Raw genomic sequence first — 27,603 nt, 5'->3', positions numbered from 1 at the left:
GGTAATCTCTTATTTCAGTTAGAGAAAGTACAAAGGATTTTCATGTATGTATCTTCTAGATGTTAAAGTAAGTGGGATATAGTTTAACATTAATGCAGCAGTAGAGATGTATTTTTATCTTAAGACTGGATTTGTGACAGCAATGAACTGACAAAAGATTTTGAGATTTCTGTTTCTAGAGTTTAGAAATTACTGAAAGTTAGAAAATAATCTTTTATATCAGAGGATTTTTTAAAATATGTTAGAAAAAAATGAGTTCTTTTCAGATTCAAGGAAACAACTTGAAAGAAGAATTTAACTTTGGTGAAGAAACTCTTGGACAAAACTTACCTTTCTTCTCCACCATACCATTTATTGGGATTATATTCTTTTGAACAAAATCAGGTTTTATTTACTTAAATAATGGGACAAAGTAAACATGAAATTTTAGTGCAAAATGAAGATATTTATAAGTGTCACTGAAATTTGATAGAGTTGGATTGATATGATAATCATTTGTAAAGGCTTCTGGTTGTGACAGAAATCCATCTCAAACTAGTTTGGGGGAAAAATGTTAATTTACATACCAAAGTGTGGGAAGACTGAGGTAAACTGGTATAGGGACTAGAACACTCAGGACATTGTCTTTCTCTTACCTCAAAAGGCCTGCTTTTCTCTGAATGTCAGGTTCAGTTTCTCAGACCACTTTTCTCCACTATCCTGGAATGATAACTTCTAGCAAGACTTTGAACCTTCTCACCTTCATCCTTGAGACGAAAGGATTCCCCAGCGCTAGTTCAGAAAATAGTGAGAAAGAACTATTGGTTGGTCCACCTTGGTATAGATGTTAGTCTTTAGATCAGCTACTGTGGCCAGGAGACAAGGTCACATAAGGACAAGACAGCTCCCATTTTGGCCTAGTTGCTTAGAGTGAATAGGAAAAGAGGGAGCAATCAAATACAATTGCAGTCAGTCACATAGCTTGAAGTATCATCTATATTTAATAATTCCAAAATTCAGTTCTCCAGCACTGAGATTTATCTCATGTCATGTTACCTTCATGCCAGGTTCACATGGATGTCTAATTCATGTCTTAAATTCAAGCTAAGATTCTTGTTTTCTTCCCCCAAAATCTGTTCCTCTGCAGTTTTTCACATCTTAGCAAATACACCACCACTCAGTTGCTCAAGCAAAATCCTTGATTATTCTCTCATCACCTACATTTATCCATGAGCAAGTTATGTCAAGATAACTTAAGAACACACCCAGGGCTTCCCTGGTGGTGCAGTGGTTGAGAGTCCGCCTGCCGATGCAGGGGACCCCGGTTCGTGCCCCGGTCTGGGAAGATCCCACATGCCGCAGAGCGGCTGGGCCCGTGAGCCATGGCCACTGAGCCTGCGCGTCCGGAACCTGTGCTCCGCAGCGGGAGAGGCCACAACAGTGAGAGGCCCGCGTACCAAAAAAAAAAAAAAAAAAAAAAGAACATACCCAGAATCTGTCCTCGCCCCCGTTTCTATCTCCACTACTACCATCCTAACCAAACTACCTTCATTTCTTGCCTTAACCAATGTCTTGCATCCTAACTGGTCCCCATGCTTCTCCTTTTACCCCCCTTCAGTCCATTCTCCATATAGAAACCAGTGTTTTGGGGGGTTTTTTCTTCAGTGTTTTTTTTTTAAGCCTAAATCATGCTATCATTCTACTTCTTAAAACCATCCAGTTATTTCCTGTTATACTTAGAATAAAATCCTGACCCCTTTCCTCGTTTACAAAGGCCTTATATGATTTAGACCCAGCCTACTTCTTTTCAAGTTACCACTCTCATGCCCTCTATACCACACTGTCTTTCTTTCCATAATTTGAACACAACTTATTCCTGCTTTAGGGTCTTTATACAAACTGTTCTATCTCCTGGAAATGCTCTTCACTTGATTCTTACGAGATAAGCCCCGTTTTGTTATTCCAATCTTAATGTCACTAAATGCTAATGTCATTAAGTGACTGGGCCCAATCTAAAATGGATTCTAAAATAGATCACCTAGTTAGCTTCTTGTCACATCAGACTGCTATAATTCTCTGTATAGAACTTATCAGAACTTATAAATTATTTTTTTAAATTTATTTATTTAATTAATTTATTTTTGGCCGTGTTGGGTCTTCATTGCTGTGCGCAGGTTTTCTCTAGTTGCGGTGAGTGGGAGCTACTCTTCGTTGCGATGAGTGGACTTCTCATTGCAGTGGCTTCTCTTGTTGTGGAGCATGGGCTCTGGGCACACGCGCTTCAGTAGTTGTGGTCTTGCGAGCTCTAGAGCACAGGCTCAGTAGTTGTGGCACACGGGCTTAGTTGCTCCGCGGCATGTGGGATCTTCCTAGACCAGGGCTCAAACCCGGGTCCCCTGCATTGGCAGGCGGATTCTTAACCACTGTGCCACCAGGGAAGCGCAATTAATTGTTTTTTTTTTGTCTTCCCCTTTAAAATATAAATTTATTGGTAGCAGGGACTGTAGCTTGTTCTGTCTTATATCCTTGTGCAGTTTGATGAATTTTAACAAATAAATGTACTTGTATAACTACTATCTAGATCATGATATAAAACATTACAAGTTTCCCCAAAGCCTCCTTTAATGACTTAATGTTAAGTCAGAGTCAAACCCTGAGAAAAGTAACCAGGATTGTGATTGCTGTCATTGCAGATTCTTGTTGCCTGTTTCTGAAGTCATATAAATGGTATACAATATATATATATATCATCATATAGCAGTAGTTCATTCTTGTTCATTGCTCTAATATTCCATTATGTGAATATATCAAAATTTGTTTATATGTTCAACTATTGAAAGGAATTTAGATAATTTTTAGCTTTTAGCTATTATAAATAAAACTACTTATGAACATTCTTGTACATTTCTTTTGGTATACATGTGTGCTCATTTATGTTGGGCATATGTCTTTGAAATTACTCAGTCATAGGATTTGCATATATTCATCATTAGAAGATAGGATAATACCAAACAGTTTTCCAGAGTGGTTTTACCAGTTTAACATTTCCACTGACAGTATATTAGAGTTCTAGTTGCTTCGTGTCCTTACCAACTGTTGGTATTGCCTTTTTTTTTTAAAGCCATTCTAGGGTGTGCAGTGACATCTCATTGAGGCTTAAGTTATTTTCCTGATGAGTATTTGAACACTTTTTCTTATGTTTATTAACCATTCAGATTACCCCTTTTGTGAAATGCTTGCTGAAGTGTTTTATCCATTTTTAGATTGGGTTGCCTGTTTTTTCTTATTGATCTATATAGGAGTTCTTTATACATAAATATATTCTCTCACTCCCATTTCTCTTTCATTCTCTTAAAGATACCTTCTGATGAGTGAAAAGTTTTTAATTTCAATGATAAATTCAATTTATCAGTCTTTTCCTTTATGGTTAATACTTTTTGTGTACTTGTCAAGAAATCTTGGCCAGAATAAAGATATTCTACCCTGTTATTAGAAGTTTTACAATTTGACCTTTCACATTTAGGCTTACAATCAAACTAGAATTAATTAAGGGGTTTTTTAAGGGGTTTTTTTGTTTGTTTGTTTTTTGTTTTTGCGGTATGTGGGCCTCTCACTGTTGTGGCCTCTCCCGTTGCGGAGCACAGGCTCCGGACGCGCAGGCTCAGCGGCCATGGCTCATGGGCCTAGCTGCTCTGTGGCATGGGGGATCTTCCCGGACCGGGTCACGAACCCACGCCCCCTGCATCGGCAGGCGGACTCTCAACCACTGCGCCACCAGGGAAGCCCTAGGATTTTTTTTTAATTAATTCATTTTATTTATTTTTGGCTGCGTTGGGTCTTTGTCGCTGCTCTAGTTGCAGCAGGCGGGGGCTACTCTTCGTTGCGGTGCGCAGGCTTCTCATTGCGGTGGCTTCTCCTGTTGCGGGGCACAGGTTCCAGGCACGCAGGCTTCAGTAGTTGTGGTGCAAGGGCTCAGTAGTTGTGGCTCACGGGCTGTAGAGCGCAGGCTCAGTAGTTGTGGTGTTCGGGCTTGGTTGTCCTGCGGTATGCGGGATCTTCCCGGACCAGGACTCAAACCTGTGTCTCCTGCATTGGCAGGTGGATTCTTAACCACTGCACCACCAGGGAAGCCCTGGAATTGATTTTTGTGTATGGGTTGAGGTAAAGGTCAAGGCGCATTTGTTTCTATATAGCTATTCAATTTGATAAAACATTATTTATTGAAAAAAATTTATTCTTTATTGCTTTTATGTGCTACTTTTTTATTAATCAAGTGACTGTGTATGTGTTTGTCTGTTTCTGGAGTCTCTTTTCTCTTTTATTTGGTGTATTTGTCTATCCTTGAATTAGTTCCATACTGTGTCAATTACTGTAGTTTTGAAATCTTGGTTATCTGGTAGTGTAAATCTTCCAGCTTTGTTCTTTTTCACATTGTCTTTGCTTTCCTTCACCATTTGCATTTCAATACGCACTTTAGTATCAACTTATCAATTACCACAAATAATGTTGCCGTATTTACATACCGTTTTTTTTCATACTCTCCTATAACCTACTTTTTTTCATTTCCATCCTTCCATGTCAGTAAATACATTTCTCTTATATTTGTAATAATGTGTAATGGTCTGTTGTTGATTCCAACATTTTTCTATTATAAACAGCAATGTGATGAACGTCCTTTATTATTTTATTATCTCCTGAATATTCTGAATTCTGTACCACCTGGAATTAAATCAACTCATTTGAGGGAAAAAAACAACTAATGTGATGAACATCGTTAATTATTTTATTATCGTTTCTGAAGATAATTATTTCCTTGAGAAACTTTAAACATATATACTTACAGGTGTTGAATGCCATTAAACTATGTGCAGTGGGAGAAACTAAGATAAATAAGACAACAGCCCGTGGCCTCCAGCTGATAGCTTAGTGATTATAAGACATATTCAGTTAACTTCAATTGTGTGTAGATAGGAGAGGCAGTGTAGTAGTGGTTAAAATCATGAACTCTAGAGCCAGAGTGTCTGAGTTTGAAAACCTGACTCCTTCACTTCCAAACCGTATGATTCTAAACAGTTACTTTTCCTCTTTGGGGTTCAGGTTCCTTATCTCTTTTTTTTAAAAAAAAAGTAGATAAACTAACCCTCATAAGGATTTAGATGAGGTAATATGTTAAACACTTCGACCAGTGTCTGACACAAGATGGGTCAATTAAGTGCTAGCTGTTATTATAATAATGGTTATTTCTAGAAAATAAAAGCCCTAAGGAGTATATGTTGTACAAATAGGCACTCTTTTTAAAATCTGTGATGTTCATTGTTTATTGTCATTCTAGAAACTGTAGTCTTTTTTTAACAGCGTTTGAATTATAGTAGGCACATGTATAGTGAGTGAATGAATGTGTTCTAGAGATACTAGTTTGTGAATTGAAAGAATTAGGCTGATTTAATTAATTTTCCAATTTCAGATTTGAAAGATTAGAAGTCCTGGCTGTATTTGCATCCACAGTCTTGGCACAATTGGGAGCTCTCTTTATATTAAAAGAAAGGTACATTTGTATACAATGTTACTGTCACTGCAAATTCTACCTATGCCACCTTTGGGAATATGAAAGAATCCAGTGAGACACGTCTGGTTGGAAGGGTATACAAATAAAATGAGCAGTGCTGGAGTTTTGATAGTACAATTTCTTCATGTTTCAGACTTTTCTCCCTTCTTTTCACCCTTCTTTTATTACCTTCTTTGATGCTACTAAATTTAGTCATAGATGTGAATGAAAGGAAAGGATTCACACAGACATGTTTTAGTACATGCTTAGTACAAACCCATTGAAACAGGTTTGGTAGAGAAAGATTGAATTACATCTTGAGGATAATTTGTGGGTCTGCTTGTCTCATCACTACTAATAATCAACAGTTGGTTATCATATTAAAAAGTTTCGTGAATTTATTAGATTAATTATATATTTAATAAAGTCTTATAATTTTATAATTTGTAGGACTTATTTAATACATTATTTCCTTCTTTTAGTGCAGAACGCTTTTTGGAGCAGCCTGAGATACACACGTGAGATTCTGCTTTTAACATAACATATAATTTACTATTGAGTTTGATTCCCAGTTATTAATTGATATGTTATTAAATAGTGGTTACTTTGGCCAATATTAGAGTTCAGAGTGTGGTAATATATATTTTATTGATATTTCACAAGCAAAATCCCCAAATCCCAAGACTCCCTCTTTTCACCCTTAACTGTTCCCAAGCCCTTAAATTTTTATACTGAACAGGAAGGCCTTTCTACCCTGATTTTGGGTCCCTCAGTATTTCTAGGCCCAGGTCAATATCCTAAGCCAGCCCCATCTGGTCTTCTGTAATTTAAGATTGGATCCTCCAAGTCTTTTAGTAGCAGCTATAGAAAAGATGGAATTGCTATTATTTACAACATAGTGGCCAACTATGTGGACTTTACCTATTCTGATCAGTTTAATTCAGGACAGTCTGACCCGGCCAGTGGACTGTAAACCAAATACCATTAGCATTTCTAAAAATTTATAACAGCAATTACCTGTAAGGAGATACTGTTAATGCTAAGAGTGTTGTGTTTTTTTTTTTTTTGTCCTGTGTAAGGTGGAGCAAGAGTAGACAGGACATTGGTCATGGTGCTAGAACCAAGTTCAGATTCTGGCTCTGCAAATACTAAACCATTGAAGCAGACCACTCTGCCTTCCCATCTCTTAGTGTCTCTACGTGCTGAAATTACATATTGACATTACCAAGAAAAAAATAATCATGAATGTTGTTTTTTTCAGGGGAAGATTATTAGTTGGTACTTTTGTGGCTCTTTCTTTCAACCTGTTCACAATGCTTTCTATTCGGAATAAACCTTTTGCTTATGTCTCTGAAGGTATGTTTTAATTTACCATTAATAAAAAACCAATTAATCTCTCATAAAAACAGGTCTTTGGTTTGTTTCATTAATTCATAGATCAATGAGAAAGTATATCCTGAAGAGAAGAGAGGACTACCCCAAAGGTTCTAAAGTCTTTCTCTGAGCAAAAAATTATGAAACGGAATCTAATTATTACAAGCTTTAAAATAACATATTACTTAAAAACAGGCAAAACTGACTTATGTATTAAATTACATGCAATAAAAAATTACATTTACCAAATACCATGAATGAGATTTTACATGTATAACCTACCTAAGAAAAGTTTACTGCAAGCATTTTAGAAGCATCAGTGTACATAGACTAGTTGCTATGCTCATTGCAAATAATTGTATTTTGTTAATTAGATAAGTTCCCAGGAACTTCTCTTGGGCAATGGTGGGTAGGTATATATTTGAAAGTAGCAAAACTTTATTCCTTTTGATTTATTCTTTTATTTTCAAGTCTTTAAAAATTCAGATAGACTTTTCACTCCAGTGGTCTAAATTATTGGCATTTTTCAATAATTTCAGTGTTTTGGAATCCCACTAACCTACAAAGGGTTAACCACTGATGGATGGAGAAGTGAGGTAAAAACAAAAGTGGGCTGTGTACACAGACCCACACACCTGTACTTTGAAGCAAAAATAGGTGAGGGTCTTTTTAGGTCTCACTGACTTGAATACCAAGATAACCAAGGGAAGAAAGCTTTCTGAAATACCCATTCAGGTTTAAACAACTTCCTGAGTGTTACAAAGTATGAGTTGTATTTGTATGAGTTAGAGTTTAAGAATTACTGCATGAACTAGAAAATTAAATAATGATATTTGTGATGACCAGAATTTTTTAGAAAAAACTTTATTAGGATACTATAATGCTCATTCTAGAAATTCTAAGAAGGTACAGAGGTTTAGAAACTGTATTTCTCTGTGAAGATCAGAAAGATACAAGAAGGAAACAGTATTGTTAATCTCATGACCCAGAGATAACATCTGTTAACATTTCTATTTTGTTCCTTTAATTTTTTTCTATGCACATGTATATATATTTTTTACATATTTAGAATTGTATCAATTACCAATTTTATGTTTAGCTTTTTTCAGTTAACATTATGTCTTGAGTATTGCCTGTCATTAAATACTCTTTGAAAAAATTATTTTTGAAGGCTTGCATAATATTTTGTCATGAATATTTTTAAACAGTCTATTGTTATATAGAATAATATATAACCTTTTACAAATAATGCTATAACCACCCTTTTTTGTTTGTTTGTTTGTTTGTTTGTTTGGGTTTTTGCGGTACGCAGGCCTCTCACTGTTGTGGCCTCTCCCGTTGCGGAGCACAGGCTCCGGACGCGCAGGCTCAGTGGCCATGGCTCACGGGCCCAGCCACTCCGCGGCATGTGGGATCTTCCCGGACCGGGGCACGAACCCGTGTCCCCTGCATCAACAGGCAGACTCTCAATCACTGTGCCACCAGGGAAGCCCCACCCTTTTTTGTACCAAATTTCTTGTATGCGTTTCCACTTCTTCTTCCCAAAGAAGAAATTATAAATGGGTTAAAAATACACTATTTTTTAAAAGTCTTTGATATATATTGCCAGATTTATTTTTAGAAAGATCATCTAGTTTGTATTTTTATTCGCTGGAAATGAAAGTTCACAGAAACATCAAAATTTATTATACAACATTAGTTGAAATTTAAGTGGAAAATAATATTGAGCACTTTCTATCTGCCAGGCACTGTGATACACGCTTTACATAGAACCCATTTAATTCTTCCTATAACCATAGGTAAATCATTTTATTGATATTATCGCCATTTTACACTGAGGCCCTGAGAGATTGTCACTTGTCTCAGGCTACACATCTAGTTAAGGGCAGAGCAGGGGTTGAAGCCAGGTATTCTGGCATCAGAGTCTGCTCTTAAACTGCTGTACCAGGCTACTTTTTGTATGGCTTGCCGATCTTTTTTACATCATGGTATACATAAAAAAATGAGAATTTCTGTAGCACCCTGGGATAAATGTAAGAGGATGCTTGAGCCTGGAGGCTACTTGTCCAGGGACAGTAACTGACAGGCGTCTGCATGTAGCCAGATTCCCACCTGGCCTTTCTGAGAGCTGAGCGAGTTAGTAATCGGTGTACCTGCAACCCATTCTCAGCACACTGGTTAGGAAGCTTTGCTTTACACTATAACAAGCCTTTAAAACTTCAAATTAATAGTAGCAATGAAATACGTTAAGTTCACTTATTCCTTCAGGTCAGCTGTATATTGCAGTTGAAACTGCTTTTCATTTAGTATCCTAAAGGCATAAAAGAGAAAAAAGTTCTAGATTTGAGGAATAACGTGATCTTTTGTAAAGTTATACAGTCATGACCGAACTTATTTTTAAAATTTAAGAATCAAGTATTTCTGGTAATGGTTTATTCTATATACATAATTTAAGTATTTTCTTTTTAAAGCTGCTAGTACGAGTTGGCTTCAAGAGCATGTTGCAGATCTTAGTCGAAGGTAAGATGTTATGGGATTTCATGATATACATAACGTTAAAGGAATACCCAAGAAATGCATCTGTCTCAGCATTATTATTGCTGAGGTTACTACATGAATCTCACAGATCAGATTCTTATTCTCCCTTTACTTTTTCTTACTTTTTAATTGGTGATACAAAAGAGACCTTTACGAGTGAGACTTTTGTTCCCAAATTCTCTTTGCTTTCTTTAAAAGGTATATGATGCTAAAATACAAATCTTTTATATGACTTTCATCAGTATTACGTAAGTTCTACTAATGAATACTCTTTTTATTTGTTTTTTCATAGCTTGTGTGGAATTATTCCAGGACTTAGCAGTATCTTCCTTCCCCGAATGAATCCATTTGTTTTGATTGATCTTGCTGGAGCATTTGCTCTTTGTATTACTTATATGCTAATTGAAATTAAGTAAGTATTTTTTATTGCTATCAAGTGTGTTTCGATTCCTGGGGCATCAGTAGGATGGCTAGGGATTAAGCTTATAGCATGTTTGCTTGTGACCTGTGCAACTTTGGTCAAGTCTTGTCCTCAAGTGTCTTCATCTGAAAAATTATGGGGGTTGGATTCAATAAGAAATTTTCACCACAGTCTATAATGCAGGCTGGAAAACTGTTTAAATTCCTTACTGCTAACCTGATGAGTGAAACTGAGAAGAGGAAGGTAAAAGAGAGATGAATCACAGCGACTGTTGCTGAGCAAGGGAAGAGAGGAAGTAGATGTGAATCAACTTTAAAAAAAGCAAGTCTATTAGGAAAGAGACTTTAGCAGCCTTAAGCTTAATTTTATGACGTGATTCGGTGACTCCCTGCCATTTTGCATACTCTCCTAGCATATCACATACAGTTATGTTTTTATTTACTACCTCTATGTGATTCCTACATTTTTATTTCTAGCCCAGATCTCTACTGAATTCCAAACAGCATATCTTCTGTTCATGTCCACCTCAACTGAACCTATTTCCCCCCATCCCCAAAACTGCTTTTTCTTGTACCTTGTGCCTCAGTGAATGTTACTACAGTCTATTCCTTTGCATTCTGCTTTTAAATTGTGTTAAAACATACATAAAATAAAATTTACCATTTTAACCATTTCCAGGCATACAGTTCTGTACTTTCACAGGCATTTAGTGCATTCACTTTGTTGTGAAATCATCACCACGATCCACCTCCAGAACTTTTTCATCTTCCCTAACTGAAACTGTACCCATTAAATAATTACTACTCATTCTGCCTCCCCCCAGCCCCTGGCAGCCACTATCCTACTTTCTGTCTCTATGGATCTGACTACTCTAAGTACTTCATATAAATGAAATTATACATATTTGTCCTTTTGTGTCTGGCTTATTTCACTTAGCATAATGCCCTCAAGGTCCATCCATGTCACAAATGGCAGGATTTCCTTCTTATGGCTGACTTAATATTCCATTGTGTATATATTTCTGTATGTATATGCCACATTTTCTTTATCCATTTATCTGTCAACAGAAACATAAGTTGTTTCCATGTCTTGGCTGTTGTAAACAATAGTCTTGTCACCTACTCTTGTTTAATCTTTCTTTTTAATATTATCTTTCCCTTCTTCCCATTCGTTTTCCTAAATTGAGGCCTTTATGATCATTTCCTTGGCCTAATTAGAATAGTCTTATGATCTTATAATTTTTATTCTCACACATCTTTAGTTATCTGCTATTTTGCTACTGATGTGATCATTAAAAGTTGCAAATCGGAACATAATATTTTCCTGTTTCAAAATTATCTTTTGGATACTTAAAAAAATTAAAAGTTGATAAAAAGAAAAGAAAAAATTAAAAGTTGTTAACACAGTGAAGCTTCTACCAACCTTACTAGCCATCCGTCTATCTATATATACTTAACTGTTGATAGTTTCATTGCTGCATCAGGGTTTTCATGCCCTTGCACATGCTGCTTTCACTGTCTACAGTATCTTGCTCCCAACATCTTGCTCCCATCATCTTGCTCATTTTGAAGGCTCAGCTCAAATGTCACCTCTTTTTTTTTTTTTTTTTCTTTTTTTGCCACACCTCGCAGCATGCGGACCATCCCCGACCAGGGATCGATCTTGCGCGCCCCTCAGTGGAAGCACGGAGTCTTAACCACTGGACCACCAGGGAAACCCCTGTCACCTCTTTTTATATTTAGCCTTTCTGCATTATCCCTACCCCAGTAGGCTTGCCACTCACTCCTTTGTTCATCCATGATACCCTGTAGGACTTCTCCTTTGTATCCAAAGTCCTTTATTATATTTTCCCCATGTATGTTTCCTGCCATTTCAAAGGCAGGATCTATGTCTTTACTCATGTTTCTATTCCCAACATATGGGAAAAGGTGAAAAAGAGTACATGATCAGCTTTGTAACCACTGGCATTTTGGTCTGTCTTGTTAATAGAACAGTGAACTACTGATGAGATGCACTTCAGTTACAATGTTGCTATAACAGATTCCTGGAGAATCTCACCTTGTGAAATTCCTGGGGAATTTGAAAAATTTTAATAGTAATTATTGGAGTTATTGTTTACAGCAAAATTGATAGAATCACTGATGAATTCTATTGGTCTTCCTGTATCAGAAATTACTAGTTAAAGGTTTTTATTTGTTGCAGCAAATAAATATATATGAAATATTTATAGTTGACAAGTAGATTGACAACACATTGTGGGGAAATGCTCACATTATTTTTCTTCATCATCTCTCGTCATACTAATTAACATAATTATTAGTTATTTCCCCCTAAACTTTGGCAAGAAAGGATTCTGAAAACTTTTATTTTCCTTTGAGATGCTCTCATTGCCAGTAGTGGCCAGCTGTGGTAAAACAGTCCTGTTGCTTTAGATAGTTAAAGTTTGGTAGATTAAATTGTAAGAAGCCCAGTGAAGCATACATTTAAAATTTAGAATTGTTTTTTCTTTTCAGTAATTATTTTGCTGTAGATACTGCATCAGCCATAGCCATTGCTCTGATGACATTCGGCACTATGTATCCCATGAGTGTGTACAGTGGGAAAGTATTACTCCAGGTAAGGGTCTTCTTTCAATATGCATGCTTAAAATTAGCTATGTTCTTTTACCAGATTATAAAACACTATGGGTTCTTCTACCAGATGATGAAAGTTTTAGCTACTGGAGGGCACTGTTGGAAATGAAGCCAAACAATAATCTCTGAAATTTGAATAGTAAGAACCAGGTGGTACTTCCCTGGTGGCGCAGTGGTTAAGAATCCGCCTGCCAGTGCAGGGGACATGGGTTCAAACCCTGGTCCGGGAAGATCCCACATGCCGCGGAGCAGCTAAGCCTGTGCACCACAACTATTGAGCCTGTGCCCTAGAGCCTGTGCTCTGCAACAAGGAAAGCCACCGCAGTGAGAAGCCCTCGCACCAAAATGAAGAGTAGCTCCCGCTCACTGCAACTAGAGAAAGCCCACACGCAGCAACAAAGACCCAGCTCAGCCATAAATAAATAAATAAATAAATAAATAAATTTATTAAAAAAAAAAGAACCAGATGAAGTTCTATTGATGCACAAAATAGGCATAGATCTTCATGTAGTTGTAAGACAAAAGCATAAATGAAAATATTTTGCCTCTAATAATGTTTCAAGTGAAAATAATATTACTTAAAATCTTTTTTAGATATTCATTTTCCCCTAATAAATGTGCTTTGGCTATTGTATAATCTGGTTATGATTGTTTTCTTATTTTCTATTCTTGAATTAGTGAGACTTTTAAATTTAAAATGAGAAATCGCTACTTATTGAAACAATAGGAACACCTGTAGACAAGCACCTGAATAGAAAGGTAGTTTCCCAGGACTAGATGAATGTGTAAGCACTGCTTTTCCTTTTGTCTTTCCCTCATGCCTTTTCTAAAACTTATGGGTTGTATCTCCCTCTCCAGAATCAGTAATAACAATAAGCTTAGTTTTATAGTGCTATGCCTTATACAAAGTTTTACTTTCTTAAAGACTTTTTTGTTGATTATTTGGTTCTTTAAGGCTTATTTGGTTCTAGAGATAGCAGCTTTTTTGCAATATAAGAAATAAGTGTGGGCTGATTCCTGATGCTGCTTTATTAGTGGGTCAATTAAAGCCTTTCTTCCCTAAATCATGAGAGGGCACATGTGAAACAAAGCAAAGGCTGGTGTAAAACCCAGTTTTTTAGTGTCAGGACGATTGTTGCAAAAGTTTTTTCTCTCTCTAGATTCATATTTTATTTTATTTTTTTCCCCAGACAACACCACCCCATGTTATTGGTCAGTTGGACAAACTTATCAGAGAGGTAAGATGGAATAATAAGTAAAATCATTTTAATTTATAATTAGAGAATGCAAAGAGTGGGTACAAATAATTTCAACTCTTTCTAGAATTTTATTTTAGGGAAGTTTTTGTTCTTTACAATGATACAGTAGGAGACATAGTGACAAAAATAGAACAATTTGACGAATTGCGCAGTCTGGAAGCCAGATTCACTTGAAATATTGGGTTGGCCAGAAAGTTCATTTGAATTTTTCCATAAGATGTTATGAAAAACCTGAACGACATTTTTGGCCAGCCCAATAAATGTAGACGGTAATGGTCTAAAGACCACACTATTTGCTGTATAAATGCTGTGATTTTTATGATTTTGTATTCAAACCTAGGATTTTGATTAAGTCAGAGGCCACCTTTACATGGTGATTGCTTCAGCACCTAATATCTTGATCTGTAGGTTTAGATTTTGTATTGTTATAAAATTCCAACTGTTAACTAATGAAGGAATAAGATAATCAAATTATTTGAATGTTGAGAGTGTTTTAAACTATTGGTTGTCAGTATCACAGAGGCCACTTTGATCAATATAGCTGACCACTTGCTTCAGCTAGTGGGGTCTGTGCCACTGTATCAATGGGCCACACACTGTATATCTGGCCTTGGAATTTCCTTTTGGCCCACATCCAAATAACACCCTGTATTGTCCAGAAATTTCTTAAAAGGGAATCTGGAGAAAGGAATGATTGAGAAGACAAAAAAATTCTGATACCACAAGTGCTGGATATAAATATATACTATACTAATAAGATGAAAAGAACTACACACTGTTGAACAAGGTGTGAATGAGGGAAGTAAAGACCTGATTCTTGAGGGATTGGTGCAGAGAATAAACTGGAAAAGAAAGCCCTGGCTCAGTATTGAACAAGCAGAAATGGTATCTGGAGTGAATGGTCTGGGACTTCTCTTGGCTGATAAGTGTCTTCAGGCAGGGTTTGGCCATGTCATTTCTAGGCTTACAGCAAATCCATAATGTGACTGAATTGTGTTGGATATGTCAAATACAAAAGCCCTATTTCTGTGTTTTTGATTAGGTATCTACGTTGGATGGAGTTTTGGAGGTCCGAAATGAGCATTTTTGGACCCTAGGTTTTGGCTCATTGGTATGCTTTCTATATATTACTTTAGTTTAAGCATAGTTTAAAACATAGTCATAAAACAAAGTTTATAAACATAGTTTATACTTTTTAAAACTGAAAAAAGTATTTCTTTAAAATTTTTGTAGATCCTTTGATTCCCATTACTGTTCAATAAAGTAAATTTAGATGGATTTAGTAACCTAATTGAGATTAAGGAATGTTTTTCTTCATTCATTTTTTTCCTTTCAAACTAAATGATCTCAATACTGGGCTGTCCAAAAAAGAAAAATCCATAGTCATACATTCCTAAATACAAAAATGTTGCAGAAGTAAAATGTGCAATTATTTTCTTTTTCATTACCGTTGTAATTTTGGAGATTTTTGCTGAATATGTTAAAGAGTTATAATAACAGCTGCTTCAGCATAAAATTCCGTGTTTTCTAGTCCAATTTAGACCTCATTACCGAAGAGATTTTGTTATGGCATGATTTTATTCCTGTGTCAGGAATGATGAGGAAAATACAGGAAAGTACCCAGAAAAAAAAAATTTAAACAACCATAATCCTGTTGATGTTTTGGTATTAATACTTGTATACTTACTCTCTTTAGAAAATGAGGTCATGCTGTTTTATAATCTGCTCTTTTCACTTAATATATAATGAACAGTTTTCCATGTTATTAAATACTATTCTACAATATCATTTAAAAAAATAGGATTTTGACTTTTGTAACATAACACAGATTTCAGAGGTAGGCAGATTAGGGTTGGTCCAACAGCTCAATGATATCACTACTTTGCAGTCTTTAGTTTCAGGCTTATACTCTTTTAGCAGAAAATGGCTGCTTCATCTCTTCCTTCTCCTTCTCTTCCCCTCTCTAGTCTTTTGGATATCTAAAACTCATTCTCTAGTAAATTCTTCAGGAAAGGCCCTTGGGAACAATATTCTCTAAATTTTTGAATGTTGAAAACAGTTGTGAACATTATACTTGAAAATCATTTAGCTGGATATAAAATCCTGAGCACATATTTTATTTCCTTGAGTTTCTTAAATATATTACTCCATTTTCCTCTGGCATAAAGCATTATGGTGATAAAGCCTGATGATACGTAGTCTGATTTTTTTCACCTTTATATGTGACTTGATCTTTTTGTTTCTATGCCCAAAAGATTTTTTTAAATTAATTAATTTATTTTTTGGCTGCACTGGGTCTTAGTTGCTGCGTGCAGGCTTTCTCTAGTTGCGACGAGTGGGGGCTTCTCTTGTTGCAGAGCACGGGCTCTAGGCATGGGGGCTTCAGTAGTTGCAGCACATGGGCTCAGTAGTTGCAGCTCAAGGGCCCTAGAGCATGTAGGCTTCAGTAGTTGCAGAACTTGGGCTCAGTAGTTGCAGCTAGCAGGCTCTAGAGTGCAGCCTCAGTAGTTGTGGCACATGGGCTTAGTTGCTCTGCGGCATGTGGGATCTTCCCAGACCAAGGATCGAACCTGTGTCCCCTGCATTGGCAGGTGGATTCTTAACCACTGCACCACCAGGGAAGTCCCTTGCAGTTCACTTTTTTTTAAAATATTTATTTATTTATTTTATTTATTTGGTTGTGCCAGGTCTTAGTTGAGGCAAGCGAGCTCCTTAGTTTGGCTCGTGGGCTTCTTGGTTGCAGCACGCATGTGGGATCTAGTTCCCTGACGAGGGCTTGAACCCAGGCTCTCCCTGCATTGGGAGTGTGGAGTCCTATCCAATGTGCCACCAGGGAAAGCCCCCTTACAGTTCACTTTTAATCATTCTTTTAATTGTATTGATAGTAACAAACTAGTAGACAAGTGTTTATTTAGCTGGGTGGCTTATAAACACAATCATTTCTGCTGTTCAGAGCTTGGCCATCCAACAGCTACACCAATGTGTTGCCTAATTAAGACAAAGGAAATTAATAAAACAAGCTTTTGGGCTGCCAGGAATAATTGTCACAAAAGCCATAGATTAATGCAAACACCATTATCATAGGACACTGTTCAAGCTCATACTTGGAAATGGTTTTCACTTATTTTAATTGCTTTGACTTCCATATCAGACTGAAAGAGGAGATACAGTATCTTTTATAATTTTGTATAGTGAGAACTGTGAGATTATCATCTCACAGTGGCAAAGGAAAGGGAGAAATCAAAGATGACTCAATTTGTAGACGTGGCTTGTCTTACCTAAAAGTAATAAAATGGAAGTCAAATTCAAGCAGTAAGATATTTTCTTTATCTCATGATTAGCAATAACTCTCTTATTAGTGCTCAAGCCATGGATTTAGACCCATTGTAACTAAGCCAACTATTTTGCTAATTTAGGTGCTGTTATAGTTTTTTCTTTTTATGAAATCTGAGTTTATCTAAAAATCAACAATGTCTGCTATATATTTTATTTACTATATATTTTTGTTCTGTCGCTTGTTTTTTAGTACGTATTTTTATTTAAGTTTTTATTATACAAATATACCCCATTGTTAGAAAAATTAGAACTTAAGTCAAAAAGAACAAAAATCCTTAATAATTCTACCATCTAGAGATAAGTGCTGTCATTCTTTTTCCCCCCAACATAGTGATTTGATATTTTTATAGATTATACACCATACTAAATTATAAAATATTGACTGTATTCCCTGTGCTGTACATTACATCCCTGTGACTTACACTTATTTTATAACTGTTAGTTTGTATCTCTTAATAACCCTTCCCCTATTTTGCCCCTTCCCTCACCCCTCTCTCTGGTAACCATTAGTTCTCTGTATCTGTGAGTCTATTTTTGTTTTATTCTGTTTGTTCATTTGTTTTGTTTTTTAGATTCCACATATTAGTGGGAACACAGTATTGGTCTTTCTGACATATTTCACTAAGCATAATACCCTTCAGGTCCATCCAAGTTGTTGCAAATGGCAAGATTTCATTCTTTTTTATGGCTGAGTAATATTCCACTCTACGTGTATACCACGTCTGTATCCATTTATCTGTCAGTGGGCACTTAGGTTGCTTCCATATCTGGGCTATTGTAAATAATGCCACTATGAACATTGGGGTGCATTTATCTTTTTAAATTAGTGTTTTCATTTTCTTCAGATAAATACCCAGGAGTGGAATTGTTGGATTGTATGGTACTTTAGTTTTTAATTTTTGAGGAACCTCTGTACAGTTTTCTGTAGTGGCTGTAACACTTTACATTCTCACCAGTGATGTACTGTGGTTCCCTTTTCTCCATATCTTTGCCAACACTTGTTATTTTTTATCTTTTTGACAGTAGCCATTTTGATAGGTATGAGGTGAAATCTCATTGGGATTTTGATTTGCATTTCCCTGATGATGAGTGATGTTGAGCGTCCTTTCATGTTCCTGTTGGCCTTTTGTATGTCTTCTTTGGAAAAATGCCTGTTCAGGTCCTCTGCCTGCACCCCCGCTTTTTTTTTAATTGGAGTCTAGTTCATTTACAATGTTGTGTTAGTTTCAGGTGTACAGCAAAGTGATTTAGTTATACATATACACACGTTCATTCTTTTTCAGATTCTTTACCCATATAGGTTATTACAGAATATTGAGCAGAGTTCCCTGGGCTATACAGTAGGTGCTTGTTGGTTATCTGTTTTGTATATAGTAGTGTGTGTTTGTTAATCCCAAGCCCTTTTTTTTTTTCCTGGCCGCACCACACGGCATGTGGGATCTTAGTTCCCCCACCAGGGATCGAACCTGTGCCCCCTGCAGTAGAAGCAAGAAGTCTTAACCATTGGACCACCAGGGAAGTCCCCCAAGGCCATTTTTTAATTGGGTTTTTTTATTTTTGATCTTGAATTGTATGAGTTCTTTATGTCCTTATCAGACATATCATTTGCACATGTCTTCTCCCACTCACTAGGTTGCCTTTTCATTTTATTGATGGTTTCCTTCACTGTGCAAAAGCTTTCTAGTTTGATTAGGTCCCGTTTGTTTATTTTTGCGTCTGTGGCCCTTGCCTGAGGAGGCAGATCAAAAAAATACTGAGAAGACTGATGTTAAAGACCTTACTGCCTGTGTTTTCTTCTAGGAGTTTTATGGTTTCAGGTGTTAAATTGAAGTCTTTGATCTGTTTTAAGTTTATTTGTGTATATGGTATGAGAAAATGTTCTAGTTTCATTCTTTTGTATGTAACTGTCCAGTTTTCCCAGCACCACTTATTGAAGGGACTGTCTTTTCCCCATTGTGTTTTCTACCTCCTTTGTTGTCGATTAATTGACCATATGTGTGTGGGTTTATTTCCGGGCTCTCTGTTCTGTTCCATTGATCTATGTCTGTTTTTGTGCCAGTACTATACTGTTTGTTTGTTTTTTGGGGGTTTTTGTTTGTTTGTTTGTTCGTTTTGCAGTACGCGGGCCTCTCACTGTTGTGGCCTCTCCCGTTGCGGAGCACAGGCTCCGGAGGCTCAGGCTCAGCAGCCATGTCTCACGGGCCCAGCCGCTCTGTGGCATGTGGGATCTTCCCAGACCAGGGCACGAACCCGTGTCCCCTGCATCGGCAGGCGGACTCTCAACCACTGCGCCACCAGGGAAGCCCTATACTGTTTTGATTACTGTAACTTTTATAGTATAATTCGAAGTCAGGGAGCATAATACCTTTGTTCTTCCTTCTCAAGATTGCTTTGTCTATTCGGGGTCTTTTGTGGTTCCACATAAATTTTGGGATTACTTGTTCTAGTTCTGTGAAAAATGCCATGGGTATTTTGATAGGGTTGCATTGAATCTGTAGATTGCCTCGTGTAGTATGGACATTTTAACAATATTAATTCATCCAGTCCATGAACACAAACCATCTTTCCATTTATTGGTATCATCTTTAGTTTCTTTCATTGGTGCCTTATAGAGTATGGGTCTTTTACCTCCTTGGTTAAATTTTTTTTACTTAATTTATTTTATTTTATTTATTTTGGCTACGTTGGGTCTTCATTGCTGCACATGGGCTTTCTCTAGTTGCGGCGAGTGGGGGCTGCTCTTCATTGTGGTGAGCGGGCTTCTCATTGCAGTGGCTCCTCTTGTTGTGGAGCATGGGCTCTAGGTGCATGGGCTTCAGTAGTTATGGCTCGCGGGCTCTAGAGCGCAGGCTCAGTAGTTGTGGCTCACAGGCTTAGTTGCTCCACAGCATGTGGAATCTTCCTGGACCAGGTCTAGAACCCGTGTCCCCTGCATCGGCAGGCGGATTCTTAACCACTCCACCACCAGGGAAGCCTTCCTTCGTTAAATTTATTCCTAGATATTTTATCCTTTTTGATTCAATTGTAAGTGGGATTTTCTTGATTTTCCTTTTTGATAGTTCATTATTAGTATATAGAAATGCAACAGATTTCTATATATTAGTTTTATATCCTGAAACTTTATTGAATTCATTTATTCTAATAGTTTTTTGGTGGAGTCTTTAGGGTTTTCTATATATAGTATTATGTCTTCTGCAAATAGTGATAATTTTACTTCTTCCCTTCCAATTTGGGTGCATCTTATTTCTTATTCTCCTCTGATTGTTATGGCTAGGACTTCTAATACTATGTTGAATAGAAATGTCAAGAGTGGGCATCCTTGTCTTATTCCTGATCTTAGAGGAAAAGCTTTCAGCTTTTCATCATTGAGTATGATGTTAGCTGTGTGTTTGTCATAAATGGCCTTTATTATTTTGATATATGTTCCCTACATACCAACTTTGTCGAGAGTTTTTATCATAAATGGATGTTGAATTTTGTCAAATGCTTTTTCTTCATCTATTGAGATGATCATGTGGTATCATTCTTGATATTTTTCTGTGTGTTTTAATCAAACTATGATCATTGTTTTACCTGTTATTTTACTATCTTTTAAAGATAAAATGTATGATGAACATCTTAATCAAGTTAATAAGCATACTTCTAACCATCATTGTAATGCCTGGTGCTCTCTATCCTAGTAACCTAGGCTAGAAACCTTGAGATCGTCTTTGATGACTTCATCTCCCTCATTGATTATATCCAGTTGAGAATTAAGATCTCCCATGGAATATCATGAATCTATCTGTCCCTCTCTGGTCCCACTATATCTGTCCTATCTCAGCCTTCTTCATTTCTAACCTAGACTGTTGCAGTCATTTCCTGACTAATTAGCAATTATCCATAACTGTAATTTTTCTGAACATTAATTATTTTACTTCTGTTTGATTGCTGCAACTAAAACTCCTTATTCATGGTTTTTAGAACCCCCTCCTAGCCTTTCTTTTTACCTTTATTACCTAACCTATCCTTCTTTCTTCTTTCTGTTCTTCCTTTCCTTATTTGTCTCCTCCTTTCCTCTTGCTTTTCTTCCTGTCTTTTCTCTCTTTCATTGTTTTTCTGCTCCCTGAAATATTATACTTCTTTTTTTTTTTTTTTGCGGTACGGTGGCCTCTCATTGTTGTGGCCTCTCCCGTTGCGGAGCACAGGCTCCGGACGCACAGGCTCAGCGGCCATGGCTCACGGGCCCAGCCGCTCCGCGGCATGTGGGATCTCCCCGGACCGGGGCACGAACCTGTGTCCCCTGCATCGGCAGGCGGACTCGCAACCACTGCGCCACCAGGGAGGCCCCAATATTGCTTATTCTTGCCCAAACATGCCATGGGTTTTAATTGCTATTCCCTCAGCTTAGAATGCCTGTCTCTGCCTTTTGAAATTTCATTTGACCACCAACCCAGATCAAATGCCATCTTCTTTTGAAGTCTTCCTCAGTTGAATTAATACCTGCCTTCTCTGACCTTTCAGTGCATTTTCCATATACTTGATTTGTATTCTGCTTTGTGTTACAACATGTCTGCCTTCCTCCTACATGGATTTCTTTTTTTAATATTTTAAAAAGTCACATTTTATTTAGAGTCATAAATTATTTTATTAACTCTTTTCATTGATAATTACTACTAAGTAGTCTTCAAGGAATATCAAGACATTAAGTTTTCCCTTGTTTTAAAGAAAATACCAAGTAATGTTACAACCAAATCATAAATAAAATGTTCATTTCTAATGGAATTTTCAGTAGTATAATTCTAAGCAGTCTCTTTCATATGATTTTGTCCCTTTTAGGCTGGATCTGTTCATGTGAGAATTCGACGAGATGCAAATGAACAAATGGTTCTTGCTCATGTGACCAACAGGCTGTACACACTAGTATCTACTCTGACTGTTCAGATTTTCAAGGATGATTGGATCAGGCCTGCCTTACTGTCTGGGCCTGTTGCAGCCAATGTCCTAAACTTTTCAGATCATCACATAATCCCAATGCCTCCTTTAAAGGGTACTGACGATTCCAACCCTGTTACATCAACTCCAACTAAACCCAGTAGTCCACCTCCAGAATTTTCATTTAACACCCCTGGAAAAAACGTGAGCCCAGTTATTCTTCTTAATACTCAAACAAGACCTTATGCTTTGGGTCTTAATCATGGACACACACCTTATAGCAGCATGCTTAATCAAGGACTTGGAGTTCCAGGAATTGGAGCAACCCAAGGATTCAGGACTGGTTTTACAAATATACCAAGTAGACATGGAACTAACAATAGAATTGGACAACCAAGACCATGATGTACTGTAATTTAATTTATTTTTATGAGGAATATTGACTCCTTGACTTCCAGTTTATTTAGTAATCCAACGTTGCATCGACTGTTCAATCATTTACTCTAATTAGAGAATAGTAGGTTTGTTCACATTTCATGAAACCAATGAAACTATATTTTTGTAAAATGTATTTGGGGCAGTGAGAACCTTCTAAATGTTATAGGCTTTAAATAGGCTTCCTTTAGAAATCTGTTTCTCTAAATTTGAATTTTGCTATCTTTGGTTTCATAGTTGACTGTAGTGTGATATAACACTACCTTTATAAGAGAGCCACTTGATGGAGTGGATCTGTCACATTATTAAAAATATAATACTTTCTTCAGTGAAATTTATAAACATGCTTCTTGAGTACACATTTTAGGAAAAGAAAAAGTCCATTTTAAAAGTAAAAGTCTCTTTTATAGATTTTCCAAACATAATTGCTACATTTTCCTTTGAGGTCCTCCCGAATTATGTCTTGCAAAGTAAAAGCAAACATTTTTAGCAGAAATTTTAAAACATATTTTACCATCTGGCACAACTTGAAATTTTTACTTATCAGTTTTTTAATAGTTTTTCTCATTAAAAAATTCAGTACATTTGTAAGTGGCCCATCATTCTCAAAGTGTTTTATTTTGGTTAAATAGATACCAAATCCTTAGGTGATATGCAGTGAAGGAATCCCAGTTTTCTGTCTTACATTTAACCAAATACTGACATAATGATAGATTTATCTTTTTTGTCACCTTTTCATTGGTTGACTTTAATTTCTCATTTTATTAACAAAATATATCACATATATTACCAAAATAGGTGGAATTCCATACGTAGTAATACGATTTAATCTTTTTTCAAAGTTGCATGAACAATTTGAGTTTACATTATATAATTTTACCAAAACATAGTGGACCCTAGGTTATAGAATACAGTATTGTTATATCTGCATTAGGCAGTTTCTAACTTTTTTTGTTTTGCTTTATTGAAAATAGTGAATCGAAGTGTGAGAATCATGTAAATTATTTTAAAATTATTTTCCAAATGCAAATGTTAAGGACTTTCTAACATGGCCAGCATTACTTATAAAAAGTATAACAAGCAGCAGTCACAGATTACCTATGAGATTTTTTTTTCATTTTATCATGAGTTTTATAATTAGGGTTTAAAAATGGATTTTGAGAGTGGATTCAACTTTTCTAGAATCCAGTACTTCTGAAGATTTATGACATTTCCAGCCATCAGCAGCTATCTAGAGAAGTTTTTTTTTTAGATTTTGCAAGTTTCTTCAATAAACTCATCCTCTTTTAAATTTGAGCAACACTCCCAAATCCTGTTTCTTTACAGTAGAATCATAAACATCTAAGAAGCCATCTCTGTCGAGCAGAATTGTAGTCATCCTGTGATAATAAGTGACCATGTCCCAAATAACTTTTGCTTGATGAGGAGTTGATCATTGTCTTTGACACCTGCAACCCTGCTCAGGCAGTTGACCTGCTGAAGAAATAGAGCCCACGCTACCTTGACTGCCGGGGAAAGTGAAACTTTGTAAAATGTGATAAGGCAACCTGTTCCTTGACATTTGTCTTATGTTCTCCAACTATTACTATACCTATTATTGGTCTACTATTACAGGGTGATTTTTCCTCCATTGACCTCATCTAAACGTGAATTCGGGTCATGCATGAAATCTGAAGAACTGCCGTGTACTGAGTGATGATTAAGAGGTATGTGCTGCCATGCTGTGCATGTCTTCTCCATCTCCAGGGGATTTTTAAAGTACCCAGGTACTGAACACAGTTCTGTGAGATGTTAAACGCCTATTTCCTTAACACCCATTTAGAGGTAGCACCTGTGCAATTAATTGTCCTTCCAAAGGTGCTTTGATACCCACCTACACTATTTGAGAAGTTGCATATGGGTTCTGAAAGAATTGGCTCTACTTGCTGAAATTCAGTAATGCCAACTGCTTCAGGTGACATTGTTCCGGCATTGTTATATAAAGAAGTCTTATTTGCCAAGATCTGACCAGGTTCTGGATATGAAAATAAGAAGCTTGCCCAGCATAGGCCTAGATGTAGTAGCCTTACTAGTAAATCTTGCCACAGAGTTACTTGAAGCTAGACAAAGAAGCAAGTTTGAATTAAGTACTTGACCCATGGTTTGTGATTAAGAGCAAGCTTCATGGAATATGATTAATCCTGTTTGAGAAATTGCTATATTATAATGGAAAAAAACACTGGACTAGAAGACAAGAGATTTGGATTCCGATCCTCATGCTGCCACTATATAAGTAGTTTTATAACCATGGGCAAGTCATTTAACTTCTGTGAGGTTTCTCATCTGTAAAGTTAGGGCGGGAAATGAAGTAGTTGATCTGGAAACTATCAGCTCTAAAATTGTATGACTAAATCTGCAGAATATATGCCCACTTGCGAAACGGAATATTGTACCTAGTATTTCTTTTCAGTGACTACCTCAACATACAGGCCAAGTGTTACCTATACCAATACCCGAGCCATTAATTGGAGATGCCATGAGAGCAGAGGGTAAACTACAGGTTGACACCATTTTGGTTTTTGTTTATTTCAGACTTGCCTCAACTTAAATCTGTTTAGATTAAACAGATTTTTCTTAGACTTCTTTCTTTGTGGGGAAGGATTATTTTTGGAGGTGGTGGGGAAAAGATTAGGGCAGGGTACCCTTAGCTTCCATAGGGTACAAAATAATGGGGTCCATTTTTTCTTTCTTCCTTAATCTCTGAAGTCACAGATGGAATTACATACATGTATCAGCAACTGGTTTAGCTACTCATTCAAGCCTCTGATTTAGCTACTCATAAACTGCCAATTTTTTGCTTAACTAAAGATTGCTGATCTTTTTGGGGAGTCTGATCTGCTTCTTATGTAAGAAAATAATTTTTACATTCCAAATTGTTTGAATTAAACTGTTTGAATAAAGAACATACATGGAGTTTTCTCTCTGCTTCTAAATAATTTTGGCCTATTCTTTATTGGTAACTTTATCCCATATTCAGCAAATGCTTGTCGAGAGTATAGTACATGCCAGGCCCTGTACTAAGTAAATGTGCATACAATATATAAATTTTGGTGACCTGCTATTCTTGAGACCAAAGGGAATACAAGGATAAACAGGAGTCCCCTTCAAGTAACTGATACTCCTAGTAGAAGTGATGGGACACCACAACTATTTATAGATGTCAAGTTAAACTCCCTCCCATTTCCTCCTCTTCTTTGGGCTCATTTTCTTGGCATCCTCCTCTTTTCCTTCTCCTTTTTATTTGAATGATGAAACTAAGAAACTAGATTTCCATGGAAGAGGCCAGCTAAGGAGGTGATGGTGCCACACATCATCCTGATATCAGTAAAAGAAGAAAAAGTTTAGAAGGGGTGAATTAGGCAGACACTGCAGGATATTTTGTAGGTGTATAGTGGATTGCCATTTACTTTCAGACTCTTGGACTAGATGAGCAAAGATTTTTAAATCACCAGGCTGAAAGTAATGGGGTCCCCAGAGCATTCATGGGCTTAGGCTACCCTTTATTTAAGCAGTTACTAGTTTAAAAGCACCTTTAATAACACTGACATCATTGTCATCAAATTGCCACCCAACAAGCCTAGCTTCTTGGAGAAAAGTTAATTTGGATAGCACATGGCTAAGTTTTCTGACTAATGATGCATCAGGTAAAAGGCTTTTAGTACTGAAGTCAAAAAACACCAGTTGCTTAAGATTCTCAAATACACTCATGAAGGCAAGCCATCCATCACTGCTCACACAATTTCCTGCCAAATCCAGCTGTTGGAGGTTTTTCAGAGGGTTCATTTCAAAAAATGCACCTGAATAAAAAGATAGAAATAAGTATGTTAGCTGGAAGCTAAACAGCTTTTTTTTTTTTAAGAGACCATGTTTGGACTAGTGCTTTGCTTAAGAAAGAAATCAGAATTCTCTGTAGTTAGAGCAGTGATTGTGAACCTGGTCCTTTATATTTACAAATTATATTTTTCCTAAAATGTAAGGGAATCTGATAAATAGTAATTAGTATAGCAAACCAATATAAATGAATTATATATTTTCCCTTTTCCTGACTCTTCCAGGAAATGGAAAATTGCATAAAAATTGAGGTATGAGAGATGCAATTAGAATATTCAGTACCTGTTTTCAAAACTGGAGTCGGACTTCGACAATATTAGGTCACTTCCTCTTCTGAAGAAGCAAACACTACCTAACTATTGTTCCTTTGGGTGTGGAATATTCCTAACTGTGAACTTGAGTAAGTAAGTTCCTTCAGAATCTCAAGATTTGGAGCTTTGGGCTTATTTTTAACCCTCCCTAGAGTCTTCAGGAACTTCCTCTTTTCCTTACAGAATAGGGCACTCTACCTCCTACAAAGGGAACATAAACATCCTAGCCATTTCCATGAAATCAAAGATAACACCCTAAGGAATGGAGGAGTAAAGAAAATAGGTTTCTGGGTCTGAAAGACTGCACAGAGCAAAGCCACCCCAACTGCCTGGACTGCCCACTTCTGAGTATTATAGGAGAGGGGAATAAAGCTCTGTGTTCTGTAAGCCAAGGTGTGGTTGGGTCTTCTGTTACACCAGCTTAGCCTGTGCCCAGCCTAGCTCATACATAGGGCCTCACTTTCTCCTCTCTTTCTCCTTCCCATAATGAGCCCTTCTCTCTTCCTTATGGGTAACTTTCTTCCTGCTCTCTCTTATCCATCATGTTCAAGTCCTTTCTGCCTCTGCCCTCTTTCCCATATGCTTCCCAGCATGGCATGTGGTCAGTCAAAATACTGGTTGCCAATTAGCATGTCTGTATATAAGGCTCTTTCCCCAAAGAGCAACTTCATTTCTCCTTCCCAACTAGTAGAACAGATTTCACCACCTAAAAGGAACTTTAACAGAGAAAAATTTCAAGCCCATGCCATCCTCAGAGGGTAAGCTCTTTATACAGACTGTCTGCCAAGCTTAAAGAATAAGAGAGCTTCTTGCATAATTACTAGAATGTGGGCAAGCACAAGAACCAAGAACAAGCAATATAATCCATAATCAAGGGCATGCATTTTGTTCATTTAATCTGCAGAGGAGCAGACTACTGAGAGAAGAGGAATCTGTGACATTTAGAGCTGTAGGCTGTACGTGGGCTGTGGAGAACACAAGTGGCTCG

The 27,603-nt window shown here is 36.8% G+C and overlaps 2 protein-coding genes across 3 annotated transcripts in view; one reads left to right on the top strand and one right to left on the bottom strand.

Annotated features, from left to right (window-relative positions):
- The window catches only part of SLC30A6 (solute carrier family 30 member 6), a 42,494-nt gene that overhangs the window by 13,433 nt on the left and 1,458 nt on the right, over positions 1-27,603 (top strand). The window contains exons 6-14 of one of the 2 annotated variants that reach the window (XR_014017421.1): positions 5,444-5,524; positions 6,007-6,042; positions 6,786-6,880; positions 9,370-9,418; positions 9,729-9,848; positions 12,371-12,473; positions 13,681-13,728; positions 14,792-14,860; positions 21,904-24,140. Coding sequence is in view for 1 of the 2 variants with exons in the window: in XM_081253963.1 (XP_081110089.1) it covers positions 5,444-5,524; positions 6,007-6,042; positions 6,786-6,880; positions 9,370-9,418; positions 9,729-9,848; positions 12,371-12,473; positions 13,681-13,728; positions 14,792-14,860; positions 21,904-22,404 (1,102 nt within the window). In the remaining variant the exon portion in view is untranslated. Of the gene's footprint in view, positions 1-5,443; positions 5,525-6,006; positions 6,043-6,785; positions 6,881-9,369; positions 9,419-9,728; positions 9,849-12,370; positions 12,474-13,680; positions 13,729-14,791; positions 14,861-21,903; positions 25,381-27,603 lie in introns of those variants that run through there. The other variant, XM_081253963.1, reaches the window with a different exon arrangement.
- NLRC4 (NLR family CARD domain containing 4) overlaps positions 25,611-27,603 on the bottom strand; it is a gene marked incomplete at its 5' end in the record, with an annotated part of 48,355 nt that continues 46,362 nt past the window's right edge. Inside the window, one exon of the mRNA XM_081253898.1 lies at positions 25,611-26,270. Within this exon, the coding sequence (XP_081110024.1) occupies positions 25,978-26,270 (293 nt within the window). The 3' untranslated portion in view covers positions 25,611-25,977. The remainder of the gene's footprint in view (positions 26,271-27,603) is intronic.

This window comes from Mesoplodon bidens (genome assembly GCF_964165515.1).
Source record: "Mesoplodon bidens genome assembly, chromosome: 14".
Taxonomy (NCBI): Eukaryota; Metazoa; Chordata; class Mammalia; order Artiodactyla; family Ziphiidae; genus Mesoplodon; species Mesoplodon bidens.
Note: the sequence above shows the minus strand (reverse complement) of the source record. Positions and strands in the feature narration are given on the sequence as shown.